This window comes from Eulemur rufifrons, chromosome 1 (genome assembly GCF_041146395.1).
Source record: "Eulemur rufifrons isolate Redbay chromosome 1, OSU_ERuf_1, whole genome shotgun sequence".
In the NCBI taxonomy this organism is placed as follows: Eukaryota; Metazoa; Chordata; class Mammalia; order Primates; family Lemuridae; genus Eulemur; species Eulemur rufifrons.
The window spans coordinates 88670987-88693336 of NC_090983.1; the positions used below are offsets into that span (position 1 = coordinate 88670987).

Genomic DNA, 22350 nt, shown 5'->3' on the forward strand with positions numbered 1-22350 from the left:
ATTTTCTTGCCTAAATCTCTTTGACAGCTTCAACTTGCTTTTAGGATAAACTTTAAAATGCTTAGAGAAGTCTACAAATTCTTGCATTGTTTGATTCCTTCCCAGCTCTCAGACCTCACCTCCCAGTGCATCTTCCCTGACTCACTTCATTTTGACCACTTGGGTCTTCTTTCTATTTGTGGAAGAAGCCAAGCATGTTCCCACCCCAGGTCCTTGACACTTGCTGTTCCCTCTCCTCGGGGACTCCCCTTCCTCCTCACCTTTCCCCCATATCCTACAATCATTTAGGCCCCGGCTTTTACCTGCCACCTGGTCAGAGAAGTCTTCCCTACCTTCCACCTTCTTCCCATTCTGCCACTCTTCATCCTTATTTCTCAAAGTCCCCTGCTTTCTTCTGTCTATTGCTTTCAATACAAATTGTCTATTTCTTCTCTAATCTGTAAACTCTGTGAGAGTAGAGACCTTTTTGTACTCCAATGAATATTTAGAGTCAGTACAGTCCCTGCCATAATGGAGTAGGTGAGCAATACTTGTGTGTCAAATGAATGAATGAAAAACCCGCATTCCATCCCCCAGGCCAGCTTAATACCATACTATATGATCTTCTGAACTGAATTGGACATCCTTTCTTAAGAAAAATATTTTTATTTTAGCCTCACGTAGTTTATCATAAGCCTGGTAGAAAGTTATTAACCTTCTATGTTCCTAAAGTGGCACTTGGAACTTACTATAAATGCAAATCTTCAGGCATTATTTCAGACCAACTAATCAGAAAAATTTGGGGGTGTGGCCCAGCAATCTGTTTTAACCGCCTTCCAGGTGGTTCTGATACACCCGTTACTTTCGGCTTTGCAGTTTTTAACTTTAAAAAAATTTTTATTTGGCCCTTAATCCTTGCTATTACCCAGATAGTAGAATCATAGTACTCTAGAGGGAAATCTTTGTCATCATCCAAAGCCCTGAATGAAGGCCTATTTGCGTATATTACGTAGAATACAATCCTGGGAGGTTTGCCTTCCTTCGGGGGAAGGGTCTCCCCGGGCATGGGGCAGGACTACAACCCGAAGTCCCGCAACAGTGCACAAGTGTAACTGAATAAAACACAGAACAAAGGCCAGTGGCCAAGGCGCAAGCCTTTGTTCTCGCGTTCCCCAACTGCTCACCCTTCCCGATACTGCTCTTTTCCATCCAGAAAAGCAGCCACTCAAGTTATAAGAATGGCTGCAAGCCGCGGACAACGTTTTCAATTAGGCGGTTCTCCCCTGGGCACTGGAGAAGATATTTCTGGCTGCAGGAGGCGCTTCCACTCCTCAACCTAGCACAGAAGTAACTGAAACTAACCCAAACGTTTAAAGCGAAATGCCACTTCCAGCTTCAGAAGTCGAACTGGAAGCTCGGGCTGACTTCCCCGCCTCTACCCTCCTAGAAAACCCGAGGTGGATTTCACTGGCGCCGGGGCCACGGCCAGCGGCCGCACCGCGTCGCGCATGCTCTGTCGCCCCTCCCGCTCGGAGCCGGAAGGGGGAGCGCTCCGGGCCTGGGCTTGGCCTGGCCCGGGCGTCGGCTCCGGCGGCCATCTTGGCTTCCCGGGGAAAGGCGGCGTGAGGGGTAGAAGTTGTAGGGTGGGGGCAGGAGTGAGGAGGAGGGAAGAGAGAGGGGGAGGAGGCCGCGGCGGGGCAGGGCGGGGACTGCCTGCCTGCCTGGGTTGCGGAAGTGATAGCCGCTGACCGAGCCTGCTGCTTTCTGGCTACTGCTTCGGCTTCCCGGCTCCCCCTCGGACAGTGAGGGCGGCCCGGCTGTGGATGATCAGATAGCCCCTATCTCCCGCCGCCAATCTCTGGCCCCTACCAGCACGGAGCAGACAGAGGCGGCAGCAGCAGCAGCAGGCGAGGAGGAAGATGGCGGGACGGCTGCCGGCCTGTGTGGTGGACTGTGGCACGGGGTAAGGGGGCTGACGGGCCGGGATGGGGAAACTGAGGCGGAGAAAGGAAAATGGCGGGGGAGGGAGGAGGCCGGGAGATGAATGGTGCGGCGGGGTGCCGCCGCCGGCTGTCAGTCTTAGACCCGCCGGCTAGCGAGGGGTGGGGCCCGGTGGAACCGGGGCCTCCCTCGTGCACTCGCTTCACCCTCCTGGGACTGGGACTGGGACTGGGATTGGGGCGGAGGCGCGGGTCCAACATCTCCCTCTTCCTCCCCCTGGAGCAGCTTCCTCTGTGCGACCCCTCCCGGCCCTTCCCCCACTGCGGTGGGCAGCGCCGCCCAAAGAGGTGGGGACGGTCGCCTCCCGCGGGACCGCGGTCGCCGTGGAGGTGGTCGCCGTGCCGGACCCACCCGGCTTTCTTTTTTCTCCGCGCCCTATTCTGCCCGTGGGCTTGGGGACCGAGGGGATGAGCGCGGGGACTGGCCTGGCACAGAAGCGAGAAAAGAGAAGTGCTCCTTGTAGGTTTTGCAAGATTGCTGTGACCACATTGCCCAGGGTGTGGGTGGGGAAAGGGAAGAATCGGTCTCTGAAAATGGGAACGCAAAGTGGGGCTTTCATTTGACCACCCACCTTCTCTTTTCGACTCCGGGTCATTTCCATCTCCCTCTTCGTTTTTACCAGTGAACCGAGTCACATTTTAATTCGAGAGAGAAAGATGTCATGTGTTACTTCTCTAGCCTCAAAAAAGTCCCTCAGTGAGCAAGCGCGCTGCAACTTCCTTAGTTTTGTCAAAGCCGCTTCCTGCTTTCAATCTTTTATACCCTTATAAGGTAGTTTTTAGTTTTCAACCTGAACACATCTTGTTAGAACTTTCAAAATTAAACAGGTTTTAAAGAGACTGAATTACCGGTGCTAAGTATCAATTTATGTGAACTTAAACTGTAGTTGTGTTCCACGGGGAGAGGACAAGTGAAGCACCCTGGAAAATCAACTAATTTAAGTTATATATGTTCATTCTGTGACAGTATCTTGAAGCAGGAAGGAAGGTATAGAGGTATAAGAGAATGCCCTTAATTTGCAAGTAGTTTATGATAAAGCTGTAATGTAGTTTACTAAAATATAGGATGGCTTTAAAGTGGTTGTTCCTTTTGCATTAATAGACACATTTTAGACAGTTACACCACACTCTGTACTTACATAGAGAATAGACTGCCTGTATTTTAATGTAGACTGACTGCTTATTTTGAAATGTTGGAATTTTTTCTTTTCTTTTTTTGGCCTGTGCTGATTACATCTCTTTAATCCTTAAAACATTCCCAATTTTTTTGAGGGGGAGGGTGGTGAGGGGTGGATTGCCAGTCTTTTATTTTCTTTTATTATCTATCATAGGATTGTTAAAGGATTGTATGTCCTTCAGTCTTTAATTGCTCTATGTAAAATTTCTTCAGTCTTCATTTGCGTTACTTTAGTCAGTGTGGCAGTTTCTAAAAATCCCAGTCAGGCAGAGGAAAACAGCCAACTTAATATTTTCCCTAGGAAAACACTAGCCTAGATTAGCCTTGTAACATCTGTGTATTTTTTTGATGGATGCCTGTTTAGTTTCTTCTTAATCCAGTCTCATGTCCCTGAACCAGTACATTTTTTTTCTTTCTTTTTCTCTTAGTCTAATTGGTGTGTAGTTTTATATTTAGGGTCAGTTTAAAATTAGACGTAGCCTGAGTGAGTAGGACTCTTCAAGTGTGTTGTTAATGTGACAAATACTGCTACATAATTAATATTTAATGCTTTAGAAATTATTGAGTTGTCAATAAAAATAGTGTAAATAATTGTCGCCCTAATAAATGACAAAACATCTTAAGTGGGATGTTACTTTTTCTGTCTCCATTTTTCCCCTTTTGAAATAGTTTTGGTTATTTTTGAGTTAGTATACTACTAGATAGCTCATTGAGGTTAACTGTCCTTAAGTGACCTCTTTTCTGAAAGGGCAACCTCATTTAAAACATGGCTGAATGACAAGTGGGAGTGGGGAGAGGGGTTCAATCTATATCTAAGATATTTTTGTTTTAGTATTTCAGTTATTACAATATTACATTTTCATGTTATTACATTGGTCTAGCCACCCAAGGAGAAGTTGTTAACTGGACATTCATTATGATGTGAATGGAACTAGGAGTCCCCTCCTAGCCACCTCACTGTTTTATCATTTGTCAGAATCTGAAATTCCCCCTTTAGAGTTTCATTTATTTTGGTCTTTCCAGTTGCCTGTTAAATGCTAAAGTTACACCTTCAGTTTTATTAGCACATAGAGGATAAATCTTTGTGATTGGGCCATTGAGGTAAGCATCCCTAAGCATGGCCTTAACAGGGAGTTTTACATACTGTGATTCCCAAATGCAAACTGTGCACCTATAATGTGTGTATTCCTTTTTTGCTTTAGAGAGTGCATTCACCTCCTAGGTCCCTACATTACAATTACCCAGTTAGTGTAGGTGGAAAATTTTTTTTTAGCGGGATTAGTGAATTGAAATTGCTTTTTTGATGTCATCTGGTTAGCAGGTGATTCATCCTGCTGTTTGAACCTAAGTTCTTCTGTATGTAAGCTCTGTGTTCTTTTGTTACACTATGGGGCCTCTTGACCCCCTTTTCAGGGCTACACAAGTTGCTTTATTTTCATTAGTAAAGTTAACTCACTTTATTCCTGGTTTAAAGTAATCTTTAAAAAAAGCCCAGCCTTATGAATTTGATTCAGTTGATTAGAGAAACCTTTCTGTGTAATCTTTCTGACTTGACTCAGTTTTTTTTTTTTCTGGCTATGTGAATTCCTAGACTACTTCCTTGTTACTTTGCTTAAATTTAATCTCTAGAAAAAATTCACTCTCTAGGTTATGTTTCTCAGGAGATAATAGCATTTATCAAGAATTATGTCTCAGGCCCCGTGCTAAATGGTTTATATTATCTCATTAATTTTTCACATCAACTCATAAGTATTATCTTCATTTTATAGACAAGAAAATTTAAGCTTAGAGAGGTTAAGCTGCTTGCCCAAGGTATTATAGCAAATAAGTGTGACAGAGCCACTACTCTGCTACTACATAAGCCTCCTTATGAGGAGGATAAACTTTTGACATTTGAATCATTTAGATATTTTTGATTTGGGGTAGGAAATTAATTTATGATGCAGTGAAGGCACAAAGCAAAGTAACTTATGGATCACTTGCACTGGTAGAAAAAGTGGTATTGTCAAATTGAGGCTTCTGGTATAATTAGCATTATAATGAAATGTATAATATAATCTACTCTCAAGAATCTTAATCAGAAAAGAGCTAAAATCATTAACAAATTAGAGGTAGGTAGAAAACTTCATTTAATCAAATGTTAGGATATTTACTTTCCAGACAGTAGATTAGAAGGAAAGAAAGATTACTGTGGTCAGAAAGTTTTAGGAATTTGAGGTATCCTTTTAAGGATTTGGATAGATGCACAGGAGAGCATTTTACCAAGGGCAAGGAAAAGCATGTACAGTTGAAAGACAAGAGTAGTTGCTTTTATGTTTAGCCCTCTTGGCATGATGTTTTGCACTGTTCCCCTCCTTTATGAATTGAGGACTATGTAATAACATGTGGATCTAGATTTTGTAATGTGAAAGGAAACTTACGTTTATTGAGCACCTCCTATGTATCAGGTGTTCATTATATGACAATGAAGCTTTTATTGTAAAAAAAATTTTACTTGATAGGGAATAAACATCCTCTAGTAGAGGAGTGAAATGTTGAAAACAGGGCCTTTAGAATATTTGCAGAATGGAATGCAGGAGGATCAGATATAGGAGAGATATCTGGAATGAAGTTATGGGGCTTGGGTGCATAGTAGGAACTCAAATCTTTGTTGAATGAATGGACAGAAATTAGGAGGATGGTTTTAAAAAACTACATCAGAAGCACCCCATAACCAGTGACTTAGAATCTCAAGGGTTGGGCCTAGGACTGTTCATTGAAGTGGGCTCTCTAGGTGATTCTTAAGCAGCCCACTCAGCACCAGCTTTGCAGAAGTTCTGAAACCAGGTATTGGCAGTGGGGATGGAGCAGAAGAGGTAAGTTTGGAAAAGATTGCTTCTTTGTTTTGTTTGTACCTTTCTTCTGGCAGTTATATTGTTTTGTATTGTTTATTTATGGTTAGCAAGGGCTTTGTAGTCAGCTGTTTTTGAGTTCATGGTCTATCACTAGCTGTATGCCTTTATACATTTCAAACTCTGCAGGTCTTATTTTTCTCATCTGTAATTTGGAGATCATAGTGTTTACCTTATGGTTTTTTCCCCCCCTTGAGATAATGCATGAAAAGCACAGTGCCTGGCACATAGTAAGAGCACAATACATTGTAATTATTATAATAATCAGTTAGCTCCCTCTTTTTTGAATTGAAGTCCTTAAGGAAAGGAACACAGTGTCTTATGCTTATTTTCTTATCTCCTGCAGGCCTTGGCCTGCCTACCACAGTTCTTTGCACAGTCAAAATATTTTTGCTGATTTGAGAGATTGTGAAGGAGGTGTAGCTAGGACTTGGCAGCTGATTTTAGTGGATTGTAAATAGGCATCAATGAATATTTCAAGATAGTGAGCTTGAGTGATTGGGACAGTAAGGGAGTTGGTTTTAAGAAACTGAGTAAAATTGGAATTTGTTACATTTGGAATGATGATCTGTAATTAGAAATGTCCTAGAGGAAATTAAAAATATAAGAACTTTAGGAATGAAAGTGGAGACTTGGGAATCATCATTATAATTTATAAATTGATGCTATAATAAATGAGAACATTGAAAGAGAAAAGAACAGAAGGGTTGAATATTAATGTTCCATCTTTTAAAAATTATGGATATGTGATCCAACTTCTTTTTTTTTTTGAGGCAGAGTCTCACTCTGTTGCCCAGGCTAGAGTGCCATGGTGTCAGCCTAGCTCACAGCAACCTCAAACTCCTGGGCTCAAGCAATCCTTCTTCCTCAGCCTCCCGAGTAGCTGGGATTACAGGCATGTGCCTCCATGCCCGGCTAACTTTTTCTATATATACTTTTAGTTGTCCAGCTAATTTCTTTTTATTTTTAGTAGAGAAGGATCTCACTGTTGTTCAGGCTGGTCTCGAACTCCTGAGCTCAAACGATCCTCCCGCCTTGGCCTTCCAGAGTGCTAGGATTACAGGCGTGAGCCACCGCACCCAGTCTGATCCAACTTCTTGAGCATCACAATAGGAAAAATGAGCACAAGTGGCTTATGGTTTCAGCTATACTGATCAGCTATGATGTGGCCTTCTGGATCCTTGAGTACAGCCTTTTGACTAAATCCAAACTTTATGGTTAGTAAAGGGATTTGTTCTGTGAAGTTTGGATTCTATCTAAGGATACACTTGGGGATCTGGAGGGCCACATGTGGACTTGAGGCGGCGGGTTCCCTAACCCTAGGCGAAGGTAGGACTAAATTTCCTTTGTCCAGCATGCTCCCTCTCCTCCAGCTTGTAGAAACACTAAATGCTTGGGCTAGGGTCAGAAGTGTGGAATGGTTAAAATGTAGCTTTGAGCAACATGTTTCCCTAAACAAAATTCCATCATAATGAAAACGTTTGAATGCTCTCCTATAATTCTGCTGGAATTTGTAGCCTTTTTAATGATACTGCCTATCTGTGATGGGCGCTAAATACCTATCTGTGTTGGGCACTAACATAAAGAAGCAAGAGCAAAGTAATTAAGTAATAATGGCACCACAAAAATATGTGATATAGCTTACCAAGCACTTAAAACATTCATGAATTTTTAGATGACAGTGTGAGTTAAGGTGAAGTTTTGTCTTAATGTTTTAAATGTGGTTCTTTAAAATAGGATAGTGTTTAATATAATTTTGTGTCCTGGTTTTATAACTTTATATGGCCCTTTATATCATAAAACGTACATAGCTTGACTAATACTAGAGCAAAAAGACAAATAATAATCTAGTTTTTCTAAAGGACCATTTTGTAGGATTTTAATAATTTTGTTTCAAAATCTTGATAATCCTTTCCAGACTGTTGTTTTAAACTCAAGTCATTCTTACATACTTCTTGAAACCAGGAAAGGAATAGCTTGAATTGTGTAACCAGATGTATTCTTTTACCCTTCTACTCTTCTCCCCACCCCTAAATACATAGCTCAGAAGACTGTTCATTCATCTGTTGTGATGCTCAGCATTCCATCTTTAAACATTTTCTTCTTGCTTTAAGTTGTCTTGCCTGTTGTGAAAATGCAATACACTTGAGCAGAGTGTCTTTATGCCATTTTCAGTGTTTAGTGTGAATAGGGGTTTGCTATCAGGAGGATAAAAGTCCTAGAAAGAGAACTGGGTGCGAAAGACCTTAGTTTAGGGTTGGTTTGAAACTATAAAAATGGAAACTCTGTTCTTAGTATTGGTCTATGATAGTATTTGCTTAAAGTTTTAGAGATTATTATAATTAAATTTAGTATGTTTTTCTTCTGCCGTAAGCATTTTTAAAATTCAGTTACTTTGAGGGTACAAACATAGCATTTAATGTGTATTTGTGAAACTTGCTTTAGTGAATTAAGGGAAGTGCCTAATGACTCATACAGAATTACAGAGCTGAAAAAGGACTTTGAGAAATAATTTAATCCACTTTTCATTTACAAATGAAATAGAGGTTCAGAGTTGAGAAATGTCTTTTGGGGGGGGGTGTTCCTAATTATTAATTGGTAGTATTGTTGAATTCTCTTAAGTTTTCTTATGAGTTCACATTTATGAGTTACAGTAATTGAAATTTCTTCTTAGTTGGAATAACGTAATGTGTGTTATTTATAGTGAAAGTAGTCTTGGTTGAGGCCTGGTATAAAACATGCATCAGAATTCTTTGGTGTTTTGTAATACAAAGGCATACTCTATGGCACAAATGAAAAACTAATTTTATGTTCCCCAACATAACATTTTAAACCAAGTTTAGAAGCGGTTTTAAAAAGGAGTTGCACTCAGTAGATGCCAGCACCAATTACCTTCATAAAATGAGTGCTCTTTTAAAAGAAATATTCTTTTTCTATTGTTTCAGAGACTTAAATCTTTGGATTTCATTTATTAAAGACTTATTAAATGAGATGCATACAAATCAGCCATTTCAAGACCCTTTATAAGTTTTGTTGTTGGGATAATTAGTTATTACCTTTTAAGAAACTCTATAAAATAGATACTATTATATAACCCCCATTTTAATGATGAGGCAAATGAGGTATAGTTAAATAGTAGATCTAGAATTTGAGCCCTGACATAGTCATATTCCAGAACCATTGCTATATTGCCTCCTAGTTCGGAGCTATTCAATGACAATAGTTGAATTGTTAACTCAGTTTTTAAGAATATTTGTTCATCTTATGCCTACTTAAAAAAATAAATGTCAATGAATTTTAGTACAAATATGAGATATATAGGGAGATCTTAGTATCCAGTTCATTGATTTTATTAACCTGTAACACATTAAAGTTAAATGATGTGAGATTATTTATTGGTTATCTGAATATTGCGAGGACATATATTGTATCTAACATGATAAAACTGACAACTGCTGATTAACTCAGGAAAGCTCAATTAAGAAAATGATGTCTAATTACATAGAACTTCAAAACGAATGCATACATATTTCTGAAGCTGCAATTTGAAAACGAATAATCTCTACTGATGCCTTTACTTATTCTACTTACTTACTGTGCATTGTGTGCTTATTAATGACCACACGAAATAGAAATGAAAGTCAAAAAATAGAAGAACTTGAGGAAATAATCAAGTACTTATTTCATTCTCAGTTTTATGCTAAACACTATGGTATATACAGAAAATTAAGGCTTTTTTTTTTTTTTTTTTTTTTTAATAGAGATGGGGTCTCGCTATATTGCCTAGGCCATTCTTGAACTCCTGGGCTCAAATGATTCTCCTGCCTCAGCCTCTAAAATAGCTAGGACTACAGACGTATGCCACTCACTGCACCCAGCTATTTTAGGGCATGATTTTATATTGGAGATTTACAGTATAATTCTGGAACTTAAACTATTATAGTAAAATAATTAAGGATAGGTTATTAGTATTCAGTTGTTTGGGGGAGATTAATAGGGCTGTAGTGTTTGGAGGATGGTTTATGAAGGAGCTGAACTTGATCAGATCCTTGGAAAAGCATAAATAGAATGTGATAGGTCAAAGGGAAGGAAGACTTCAGCAATGTAAGGTAAGTGAGCTAAACTGAAAACTCCATGATTGTGTCGTCTTTGTTCAGTTCGTTTTCTCTCCAAGTGGTAGTCTTGTGCATAGTGTTTAATAATGCCTAGCAAATATTTTATTGATGAAGGGAAGTCAGGGAGGAGTTATATCATATTTGGGGGAGGGGTCAGTTATGAAATTACACTGCCTGGAATTGAGATATTTCTATTGGGAGCTATGGGATGGCAAGTAGTATATGTATTTATATCTTGCCTTTTTCCGAAGGATTTTAAATGGGCAGAATGGTTGGAATTGATTTGATGGGCAGTAGTACATTGTGTAGATGATTAAGCAGAAGAGTGATAAAAGTTAAATTTATGCAGTATTAGTCTGGGTCTAGTATTGTATTCTATTTTAAATAGCTTTATTGAGATGTAACTCACATACCATAAAATTTACCCTTGTAATGTGTATTATTGAGTGGTTTTTAGTATATTCACAAGATTGTGCAACCATCTCCCTTCAGTTTTATTTTATTATAGTTGACACCATGATTAGAATCCAGTCAATTTTAGAACATTTTCATCACCCCAGAAAGAAACGCCTCTACCCTCAACCCTTAACCCTTGGCAAACGCTAATTTACTTTATGTCTTTATGGATTTGTCCATTTTGGCCATTTCATATAAAGGGAATCATACAATTTGTGGCCTTTTGTGACTGGCTTCTTCCATGGGGCAAGTATTGACTGCTGTAATCTTTGACTTTAGTGGTGATAGCTGGAGTGATGTAGTAACAAAGGGGTTGGGAAAACATTGTTAAGAATCTTGGAAGGAATAATTAAAGGAATGGATACAGGTATAAAAGAAGGCCTATGGATAGAGGAAAATCATCTGAGGAAGGAAATGTTTGCAGAATACTTAGTGAATGCCATCCACTGTTATCTCCTTTAATCCTTATGACAACCTTGTGAATTTAGTTTTATTTCTCATGCATTAGGAATAAAGTCTACGATCACAGAATCACAGGCCAGTAGATGTTGGAACAAGCATTTCACTCACGTCATTGTGATTCCAAGGTCTATGTTCTTTTCTCCCCACTAGTGAAAAGGAGTTAAAATTTTAAGGTTTAGGTTTGAAAGGACTGGGAGAATGTTGTTTCTGTTGACACATAGAAGAGTCCAGGTTCTTCCACTTAACAGTCTGTCAGTCTTTTTGTGTCAGTTTAAACATTGACTTGCATGTAATGAGAAAAACATTGGAGGGAATTGGAGAAGTTTTTTAAACAATTGTTTCAAACAATTTTATAGCTAATACTGTCTTATTCTACTTGGCAGACTTTCCTGTGAATTAGCCACTACATTCTTATTCTAAAATTTCCCAATACCAGATTACCTTTTTGAGCTTTGGTATAGTAGAAAGAAAGCTATGGCTAAACTGAAAATTGAATTATGTGAGTAAGCATTGGGATTAATTTGTAAACCTCCATTTTTGTTTAAGATTGGTAATTATATCTTATGTAAAAATTACACATGACATACTTTATTTTTATGATATGGTAAAGGTAGAAGCAGGTCATTCGTATTAGGGTAGAATTCTTTCAACTTTAGTGATTGTCAGTACTAAGAAATTTTGGAAAATAAGTTACTCTAGATCAGTAAGATTTATTCTATCCTAAAGTTCTAGGGTCTTGTATTCATTTTGTTGTATGGTTTCAAATTGGTGAAATATTGAAAGTTAAAATTTGAGTGCTGTTTGTCCCTTATGTGGGCTACGGGGTCATATACTGTATTCAGAGTAATAACGTTAGTTTTTTTCTGGCATGATTTTTATTATAGCTTTTTATTCCAATTTATTTTTGAATTTTTTTTTTTTTTTTTTAAGATTCTGTTCCTATTTAGTGGTTCAGTATCAGTAACCTATTGGTATCTTTTAATATTAAATAGCTTCTTTGATGTGAGATATTTTTCAAAGTAAAAAGAAATACAAACCATTTTATTAAGTACATACACAAAGTACACTCTGTCAACTACAGGCACACCTTGGAGATACTGCCGGTTCGGTTCTGTTCCAAACCACTGCAATAAAGCAAATATCCCAATAAAGTAAGCCACATGAATTTTTTGGTTTCCCAGTGCCTATAAAAGTTATGTTTACACTGTGTCATAGTTAATTTTTGAGTATTCAGTACCATTATGTCTACAAAACAATGTACATAACCTTAATTAAAAAATGCTTTATTGCTAACATACACTAACAATGCTCTATCTGAGTCTTCAGCAAGTCTTAATCTTTTTGCTCTTGCCTCAGTGTTGATGGCTGCTGACTGATCAGGGTGGTGGTTGCTGAAGGTTGGGGTGGCTGTGATAGTTTCTTAAAATAAGACAACAATGAATTTGTTACGTTGATGGACTTTTCTTTTCACGAAAGATTTCTCTGGAGCATGTGCTGCTATTTGACAGCATTTTACCTCACAGTAGCGCTTTGAAAATTGTAGTTAGTTCTCTCAAACCCTGCCGCTGCTTTATCAACTAAGTTTATGTAATATTCTAAATTCTTTGTTATTTCAACAGTGTTCATAGCATCTTCTGTAGGAGTAGATTCCATCCTGAGAAACCACTTTCTTTTGTTTATAGATGAGAAGCAACTCCTTATCCATTGAAATTTTATCATAATATTGCAGCAATTCGGTTCTACCTTCAGGCTCCACTTCTAATTCTAGTTCTCTTGCTGTTTCTCCCCCATCTGCAGTTACTTTCTCCACTGAAGTCTTTAACCTCTCAAAGTCATCCATGCCAATTAGAATCAACTTCTTCCAAACTCCTGTTAATGTTGATATTTTGACCTCTTCTCATGAATCACAAATGTTCTTAATGTTATGTAGAATGGAGAATCCTTTTCAGAAGGTTTTCAATATGCTCAGATCTGTCAGAGGAATCACTGTCTATGGCAGCTACAGCCTTATAAAATTTCTTAAATAATATGACTTAGAAAGTATTTCTAAGTATTTCTTAAATAATATGGCATAGAAAATCAAAATGACTCCTTAATCTATAGAATAGATATTGTGTTAGCAGGCATGAAAGAAAACATTAATCTTGTACATCTCTATCAGAGCTCTTGGGTGACCAGGTACATTGTCAGCGAGCAATAATATTTTGACAGGGATCTTTTTTTCTGTCTCAGCAGTGGGCTTATAATATTCAGTAAACGATGTTGAAAACAGATGTGCTGTCATCCAGGCTTTGTCATTCCATTTATAGACCAGAGGCAAAGTAGATTTAGCATCATTCTTAAGGACCCTAGGATTTTTGGAATTGTACATGAACATTGGCTTCCATTCAAAGTACAGGTTGCATTAGCTCCTAATAAGAGAGCTTGTCCTTTGAAGCCAGGCATTGACTTCTCCTCTTTAGCTATGAAAGTCTAAGAGGGCATCTTTTTCCAGTATAAGGCTGTTTCATATACATTGAAAATCTCTTGTTGATTGTAGCCAGCGTCATCAGTTACCTTAGCTAGATCTTCTGAATAACTTGCTTCACTTTCTACATCAGTACTTGCTGTTTCACCTTGTACTTTGATGTTATAGAGATGGCTTCTTTCCTTAAGGCTTATGAACCAATGTTTGCTAGCTTCCGACTTTTTTTCCTGCAGCTTCCTCACCTCTTTCAGCCTTTGTAGAATTGAAGAGAGTTAGGGTCTTGGTAATTAGGCTTAAGGGAACGTTGTGGCTGGTTTGATGTTCCGTCCAGACTACTAAAACTTTCTCCATATCAGCAATAGGGCTGTTTTGCTTTTTTCTTGTTCGTGTGTTCCTGGGTGTAGCACTTTTAATTTCCTTCAAGAACTTTTCCCTTCCATTCACAACTTGGCTAACTGGCACAAGAGGCCTAGCTGGCCTGTCCTGGCTTTTAACATGCCTTCCTCACTAAGCTTAATCATTTCTGGCTTTTGATTTAAAGTGAGAGATATGCCAGGTGCTGTGGGGTGTGCCTGTAATCCCAGCTACGGTGGAGGCTGAGGCAGTAGGATCACTTGAGGCCAGGACTTTGAGGCTGCGGTGTGTTACGATTGGGCCTGTGAATAGCCACTGCACTCCAGCCTGGGCAACAAGACCCTATCTCTTAAAAAAAAAAAAAGGTGAGAGAGATGCAACTCTTCTTTTCACTTGAACACTTAGAGGGTGTGATTGATGACTGTCCCCAAACCCACTCCTCCCTGCCTACCCCCCCCCCCCAGGCAAATTTCTGTTATGGCAGACTTAACCATTTCTTGTATAAAACTCATTTGTCTTTTGCTATTTCTACTAGTCTAGCTTCCCCCTCACCTATTACATCTATATTACTATTCTTCTAGTCTTTGATAGCTTCAAAAGTGCTTTTGAATTCTTTCCTCTACTTCCTTTCTCTAAGCAAGTCCTTTTTCTAAGTGCCTTACTACTCCCTCAGCCAAAATCAGCATTGTAGATTTTTTAAAATTGCTGTCATAGTCAGAAATTTTCAATATATTTAACTTGCTTGCCAGGCCACAGAGAAACATTTTTTGTTTAGTTTTTCAAAGTGTTTTATTGCCCTTTTGTGTTTCTTAAAATTAGATAGAATAGTTTTGCCTTTTTCATTTTATGGTGTCTTATTTTAAACCATTTAGAAAATGATATTTTCTTTTCTCAGTATAGGAAAGTGTAAAGAAATAAGTGGATTCATAATTTAATTGCCCAGATAAGCCCAATGACATATTTTAAATTAAAGTAATATATATGCATGTCTATGCATGAAATATCTCTAGAATACCTAAGAAACTTGATAGTGATTTACTCTTGGGATGGCAACTGGATGGCTTAAGGGATGGGCATGGTAGGAAAACTTATCCTTTATTTTTTTTTCTGTGTATTATCTATTAAAATTTTTATAATGGACATGTTACATATTTGAAAATTCTTTGAAATAAAAACAGGTAATACAGGTGCATGGTTAGAAAGTTTAAAACAGAATGATGTAAATTTAAAAAACAGAACTTGGCTGCGCGCGATGGCTCATGCCTGTAATCCTAGCTCTCTGGGAGGCCGAGGCGGGTGGATTGTTTGAGCTCAGGAGTTTGAGACCAGCCTGAGCAAGAGCGAGACCCCACCTCTACTAAAAATAGAAAGAAATTATATGGACAGCTAAAAATATATATAGAAAAATTAGCTGGGCATGGTGGTGCATGCCTGTAGTCCCAGCTACTCGGGAGGCTGAGGCAGGAGGATTGCTTGAGCCCAGGAGTTTGAGGTTGCTGTGAGCTAGGCTGATGCCATGGCACTAGATGCACGTGGCACTGATGCCACGCATGATGCCATGCGCCGCTAATTTTTTCTATATACTTTTAGTTGTCCAGCTAATTTCTTTCTATTTTTTTGGTAGAGACAGAGTCTCGCTCTTGCTCAGGCTGGTCTCGAACTCCTGAGCTCAAACGATCCACCCGCCTTGGCCTCCCAAGTGCTAGAATTACAGCCGTGAGCCACCGTGCCCGGCCTACAACATGATGTATTGATATAAGTATACCCTGTATCATGGTTCTCACAACCAAGCTAATTAACATATTGATTACCTGACATAGTTAACATTTTTTTTGTGTGTTACAATACTTAAGATCTACCCCTTTAGGCAAATTTCAGACAGAATGACACAAATGCAAGTGTTCAATACTGTACATTATTAATTATAGTTACTATGCTATAACTTAGATCTCTAGTACTTATTCATCTTATAGGTGAAAGTTTGTACCCTTTGATCAACATCTCCCCATTTCCTCTACCTCCCAGACTCTGGCAACCACCATTCTACTTTCTGTTTCTATGAATTTGACTTTTCTCCGCACCTTGTGTAAGTGGAATCATTAGTTGTCGTTTTATAATTAGATTGTTTTACTTAGCATAATGTCTTCAAGGTTCATCCTTGTTGTAGCACATGTCATAATTTCTTTCCTTTTTAGGGTTGAATAATATTCCATTGGGTTGATCCATTCACCTGTCCATGGACCCTTGGATTGCTTCCACCTTTTGGCTATTGTGAATAATACGGCTATGAATGTGCATGTACAAATACCTGATCAAGTTCTACCTTTCAATTCTTTTGGGTACATATCCAGAAGTGGAATTGCTGGATTATGTGGTAATTTTATGCTTAGTTTTTTTAGGAACCACCATTCTGTTTTCCACAGTGGCTCCATCATTTTACATTCCCACCAGCTATACACAAAAGGTTCCAATTTCTTTACAGCCTCACCAACATTTGTTATTTTCTGTTTTTTTGATAGTAGCCATCCTAATGGGTGTGACGTGGTATCTCTTTCTGATTTTGATTTCTATTTCTTAATTATTAGTGATGTTGAACATCTTTTCATGTGCTTATTGGCCATTTGTATACTTTCTCTGGAGAAATAGCTAGTTTAGTCCTTTGCCCATTTTTTAACTGGGCTTTTGTTGTTGTTGAGTACAGTTCTTTATTCTGGATATTAATCCCTTATCAGATAAATGATGTGCAAGTAATTTCTGCCATTTTTTGGGTTGTCTTTGCTCTGTGTTGATTGATAGTGGCCTTCGATGCAGAAAAGCTTTTAATTTTGAGGAAGTTGAGTGTAACTCTTTCCTTTGTTACCTGTACTTTTGGTGTTTCATCTGGGAAACCATAGCCAAATTCAGTATCTTGAAGCTTTTCATCCTGTGTTTTCTTCTAAGAGTTTTATCTCTTATATGTAGGTCTTTGGTCCATTTTGAGTTAATTTTTGTATGTGGTATAAGATAAAGGTACAGCTTCATTCTTTTGCATGTGGATATACAGTTTTCCCGGCACCATTTGTTGAAAAGACTGTCCTTTCCCTGTTTGAGTAGTTATGGCACCCTTGCCAAAAATCATTTGATTATATATGTGAAGGTTTATTTCTGGGCTCTCTGTTCTATTCCGTTTGTGTGTATATCTGTCTCTATACCAGAATCACACCATTTTGGTTACTGTAGCTTTTCAGTAAGTTTTGAAATCAGGAAGTATGAGATCTCCAACTTTGTTCTTCTTTTTCAAGATTATTTTGGCTTCTGTTTAAAGATTCCATATGAATTTTAGGGTGGATTTTCTATTTCTGCAAAAAACACTGGGATTTTAGTAGAAATTGCATGAATCTGTGGATGGATTGGGTAAATAGCTTTCAAATATGAAAGTTTGTCCCAAGTCTGAATTTGTCACTAAATCTAGATGACAAATTTAAGAGACCTCTAAGCTATTTAGTTCCATTTTTAAAGCTTAATAGGAGGAAATGAGATCAAAGTGTGAACTAGCTGTCCAAAGGAAGTTTTTGCTAAAGGCAATTTAGATTTTGGGGCCTGGCCTTGAGAAGAGACAATGAGTACCTCTTTGCATGTTTGTTCTGTAGTAGTTTGGTAGGTATTGTCTTCGCAGGTTACTTTTACAAATGACATTTTTGAATACCCAGAAGAATTTAACAGAAAATTGCAAGGGCTGTGAAAAAATAAATTATACTGGTAGGATTTATGAATTCAAAGCAAAAATTTATTTTGGAAAAGTAAGGTTAAAAATGATTCACTGTAATATTTGATCAGTATTCTGAAGAACATCATTCTTTAGAGAGCAACGTATATGTGTGCTTAAGGAAATAATATGAAAATAGTTTGATTTGAAATCTATTTGCATTATTACAAAAAATTTGAACCTTGGATATCAGTGAAAAATAAGAGTTTTTAGTTTAAATATAGTGATTACATACTTAAATTACAGTTTAAAGAGTTGACATCAAATGTTAATTGTGAGAAGTTTCTTTTAGAGAAAAAGCAGGAGAAACTCTTCTGCCACTTGCTTGTACAAAGTTTCTTTATGGTGATTATCAAGAATCTGGAGAGTTCATAAAAATGTCTTAATCAAGGATAATATGTAGTTATTTCAAGTGTAAATTTTGATAGCATTGTTAGGTTATGGAAGCTAGTTTACATTTGAACAGTTCTTATTTGGAAATCTTAAACAAATTTAGTATTTAATATCTTTCTTAATAATTTATCTTTTCTTTTTCTTATATAATGTAAAGAAAATTTAAATGAAGTTTTTTAAGCAAACCTCCTATAGTTATACCCAAATCTCCTCCAGTTTACTTGGATGTGCTTTTCTAATACTAGCATATGAAGGCTATTCGGAAGGTGTCCAGCCATTATTAATATAACAAGAACAGTTACATGGCTGGATACTTTCCGGACAGCCCTTGTATTTTGTGTGCATTGAAGTGAAAAGGGTTGAGAGTGTACTATCCCAGGTTATCATTTTGGACTTAGCCCAGCATTTCCTTCAGATCTTCCTAAACTCTTTTCCTCTTATCTCTACTCTTTTCCCCCCTTAAATGTTTCTCATCCCTTCTCTTATGTGAGCATTAAGATATTTTACTTTTATATGTGTATTAAAATGTGCTGTTTTAGTCTTGAGATTTCTACGGTCCTGATTTTTTTTAAATTCTTGCAATATATTTCCTGTATACTCATTCTCTGAACTTTGACTCTTGTGATTTTTTTTTTTTTGAGTGTTTTCAGAATTTCAGGTTTTAGTCTGAAATGTCGGTTCTTGACACGTTCATGGCTGAAGAATGACCAGACACGCCAAAGTAAGGCAAGCATGAAAATGAGGTTTATTGAGGAGAGAAAGATGGGATTATAAGGCAAGAGCAAGATACAGGTTTACAGAGCATGATAAATATGCCACAGATGATGACCACACCCACTGTTACAGCAAAGGGAGAGCAAAAGGAAGGGCACAAAAAAATGGGCTGGTTATGTTCTGCGTCTTGTTTTATAGTGCCCAAATTGGGACCTCCTGGTGGCTCAGACATCACCCTGGAACCACTTTGGACAGTTGGGAGTTGCATGACCTGAGTCTTATTGCACATGCAGATCTCCCATGAGCTTCTCAGAAAGCCCATCGTCAGGGGGTGAATCGCAGCAATACCCACTTTCATCCTTAGGAGACCTGGAAATCCCTCTTATCTACCTAACAAAAGCTCTTTCAAATTTTAAAATTTGTTGATGATATAAAGCCAGTGGTTTTAAAGAGTGATATTCTTATTTTTTGTCATTTAGCACTTTGCTCTCTGTTGGAGAAGATGTTGACTTTTTGTAGTTGAGCCATCAAAACACTTTTTAGATTTTAGGATATGACTTTATTTTTTAGATTGTATCCTGTCCCACAGACATTTTCTTTGAGCCAGGAGCCAAATTAGTTTTTAGTCTAAGCAACTTGTAAAGTTAAGTAAGTAAATTAGGACATTTCCCTTCACGTCTCTTAAGAATTGTTTTCTATGATCATTATCAAATATTGTAATTTAATGGGCTGTATAACCAATATATACAGACTTTACATGATTTTATTCTTTTGAGATATTTATTTAAATTATAAACCTAAGGCAGTAGAAAAGTAATTAATATATTTGGTTTTTGTTCTCCCAAATTTAGAAAATTATTTTGCTATAGCAAAATTTAAATTTAGAAATGATTAAATAAGTTATGGTGTATCCATACAGTTGGATGCTATATGCAATTATTTTTGTTTTGGGGAAGAGCCTGTTTGTTTTGATTATTCACTGTTTTGTATTAAGTTCATTAGATCCTTCTTTTGGTGTTATTTTGAGAATAATTCATTGATGAATTGGCTCACCCTAGGGAGTTTGATTTTGGCCAGAAATGGAGTCCTGAGTCTTGATCAGTCTGGTAAACTGGTTAAATGGAGGTTTCCTAAAGAGCGTTGCTACTGCAGTATGTTCGTTACTTCAAATATCTTTCTATCATATCTAGAAGATGGTATTTCACACATAAAAGTAACGATTAGGCTTGTATACATGTTTAGCAAGTGGTTGAAATGGAGAGTTTATTGAAAGAAAGGACGACTAATAGTTAAAATGATCAGGAAAGACTGCATGGAGGACCAGCCAAGGCATATTGGGGAAAAATGAGTAGTAAGTGCAGTGTGCTTGGATCTGGGTTCATGTAAGCAAGTGGTAGCAGACGCTTATAAAGTTAAATTGGAGCTGATTATGGAGAACCTTAATATTCAGCTGAAGGAATCAGAGAATTACATAATTTTTTTCCTGGAGAGCAATTTAGGAATTATTTTACAATGAATAATTTTATAGAAACGGGAGCAAGTTTGTACTTATTATAGACAGTAGAGCATCATTTGAAGATTTTTGAGTTAGGCATTGTGATATTATAAAATGTATATTTGGTCTTCTACCCTGTTTTCTGACTGACAATTCCTAAAATCCTTAGAAACTCCAAAGTGGTATCTTTTTTATGCTAATGAATTGACTGATGGCTGCTGGCAGCACCAAGGTAGCTTCAGGATGGGCCTGGTCACCTGAAAGACCAAGGCATGATTAGAGGGGGTGAGGCTTTCATCACCATCCCCTAACCTCCAGGGAGGGGAAAGAAGCTGAAGGTTAAGTTGATCACCAATGGCGAATGGTTTAATCCATCATGCCTAGGCCATGAAGCCCCCTTAAAAACCCAAAAGGACAGGGTTCAGAGGGAGCTTCTAGAGAGGTGAACACATGGAGGGTAATACTTCACCCTAAGCATTTATTCATCTATATCCTTTGTAACGTCCTTTATAATAAACCAGTAACCCTAACCGTTTCCCTGTGTTCTGTGGGTTGCTCTAGCAAATTAATCAGACCCAAAGGGGAGGTTGTGGGAACCCCAACTTTTGAAGCTGGTTACTCAGATGTTGTGGGGGCCTGGACTTGCGACTGGTGTCTGAAGGGGAGGGGCAGTCTTGGGGACTGAGCCCTCAACCTGTGAGATCTGATGCTGGCTCTGTAGTGTTGGAATTGAATTAGAGGACACCCATTGCAGAGTTGATTGCCTGCTTGTTGGTGGGAAAAACCCCTTACACATTTGATCAGGAAGTCTTCTGTGTTGATTGTTGTGTGAGAGCAGAGGAATAAGCTTCTGCCTTTTTTTCCCCTTACAACATTGAGTTTTAGTGATATTATACTGTTCTCCTTTGTAGGAGTTGCGGAATTGGAAATTCTGTTGCATCCTGTTTTAAGGTATAGGAATTTGAACTGCTGTGGTGACGTATGAGAATAAAAGTGGAGGGATTAATATGAAGGGTCAGACTGAGGAATAATTAGGTATTCTTTGACTAAATATTGGTCAGACAATAGTAGACTTTTAGGTAGAGTGTTTTGGTTTAGACAGTTTTAGACTGTCTTGTATTGAGCAAGTCTTTATTTAGGTATAGTACACTATTCAGTTCCATTAGTCCATTGGGGGATGAAAGTATACTATTCAGTTCCATTAGACCACTGGGGGATGTTGGCCCTAGTTCCTGTCAGTGCCACTATAGCCTGTACTTTTTCAGGTACTGTTTTAATTCTACACTCTTATTGCAGCTGAGTTACTGTTAGTTTCAGTGAGTTCAATGAGAACAGATTATTCGCATCAGTTGATGGTGATTTTGTGCATTTGAGCAATTAGTTCTAATTTTTTTGTCTCCACACCAGTGAGCAATTAATTCTAATTTTTTTGTCTCCAAACCAGTGGAGTGTGAGCTATTCAATCATGCTGACTTCCATCTATTATAGGAGTTTTTTTTTCCCTGCACATTTGAAGGTTTTACATTAGTAAGAGACTGGATTGGAAGAATAAAAAATACTTGGTGGTAGAAGGTTGATAAAAATAGATACAAGCTACAATCTGAGAATCTTCTACAGACTGATTTTGGTTTATGGGTAAAGGGATAATTTGTATTATAACTTTAATTATTTAAAAGTTCAGATATTTGCATGGCTTTTATGTGATTATGGAAGGAATGGAAAATTTGGAGAGAATGTGGGTTGACATTTATTAAGTGTATACTTTGTGCCAGGTGCTGTGTTAAGTGCTTTTCCTTGTTATCTTACTTAATACTCAGCAATCTTGAGTTAACATGTTCTAATTTTATAGATCATGGAATCAAAACTCAGGAATTACTATTAAATAATATTTGTACTTACCAAGGACAGAGGTAGTTAACTATTTGGGGAGGTTATGAAAGTTTTCATACAGAGGCAGTTAATACTTAACCTGAATTTTGCAGGATAAGAGCAGTATGGTTGCCTTTGGGGTCCTAAGGAGAGCATCTAATGTAGTAGGAACAGTGTTAATAGTGTCTCAGTGGCATGAAATGAGTTGAACTGTTCAGTAACTGCCAACAGTT

At 38.0% G+C, this 22350-nt stretch overlaps 1 protein-coding gene across 2 annotated transcripts in view; it reads left to right on the plus strand.

The window, feature by feature from the left end:
• The first annotated feature begins 1549 nt into the window (after positions 1-1549).
• ACTR3 (actin related protein 3) overlaps positions 1550-22350 on the plus strand; it is a 71593-nt gene continuing 50792 nt past the window's right edge. Inside the window, exon 1 of one of the 2 annotated variants that reach the window (XM_069473388.1) lies at positions 1550-1942. Coding sequence is in view for 1 of the 2 variants with exons in the window: in XM_069473380.1 (XP_069329481.1) it covers positions 1899-1942 (44 nt within the window). In the remaining variant the exon portion in view is untranslated. The remainder of the gene's footprint in view (positions 1943-22350) is intronic. The other variant, XM_069473380.1, reaches the window with a different exon arrangement.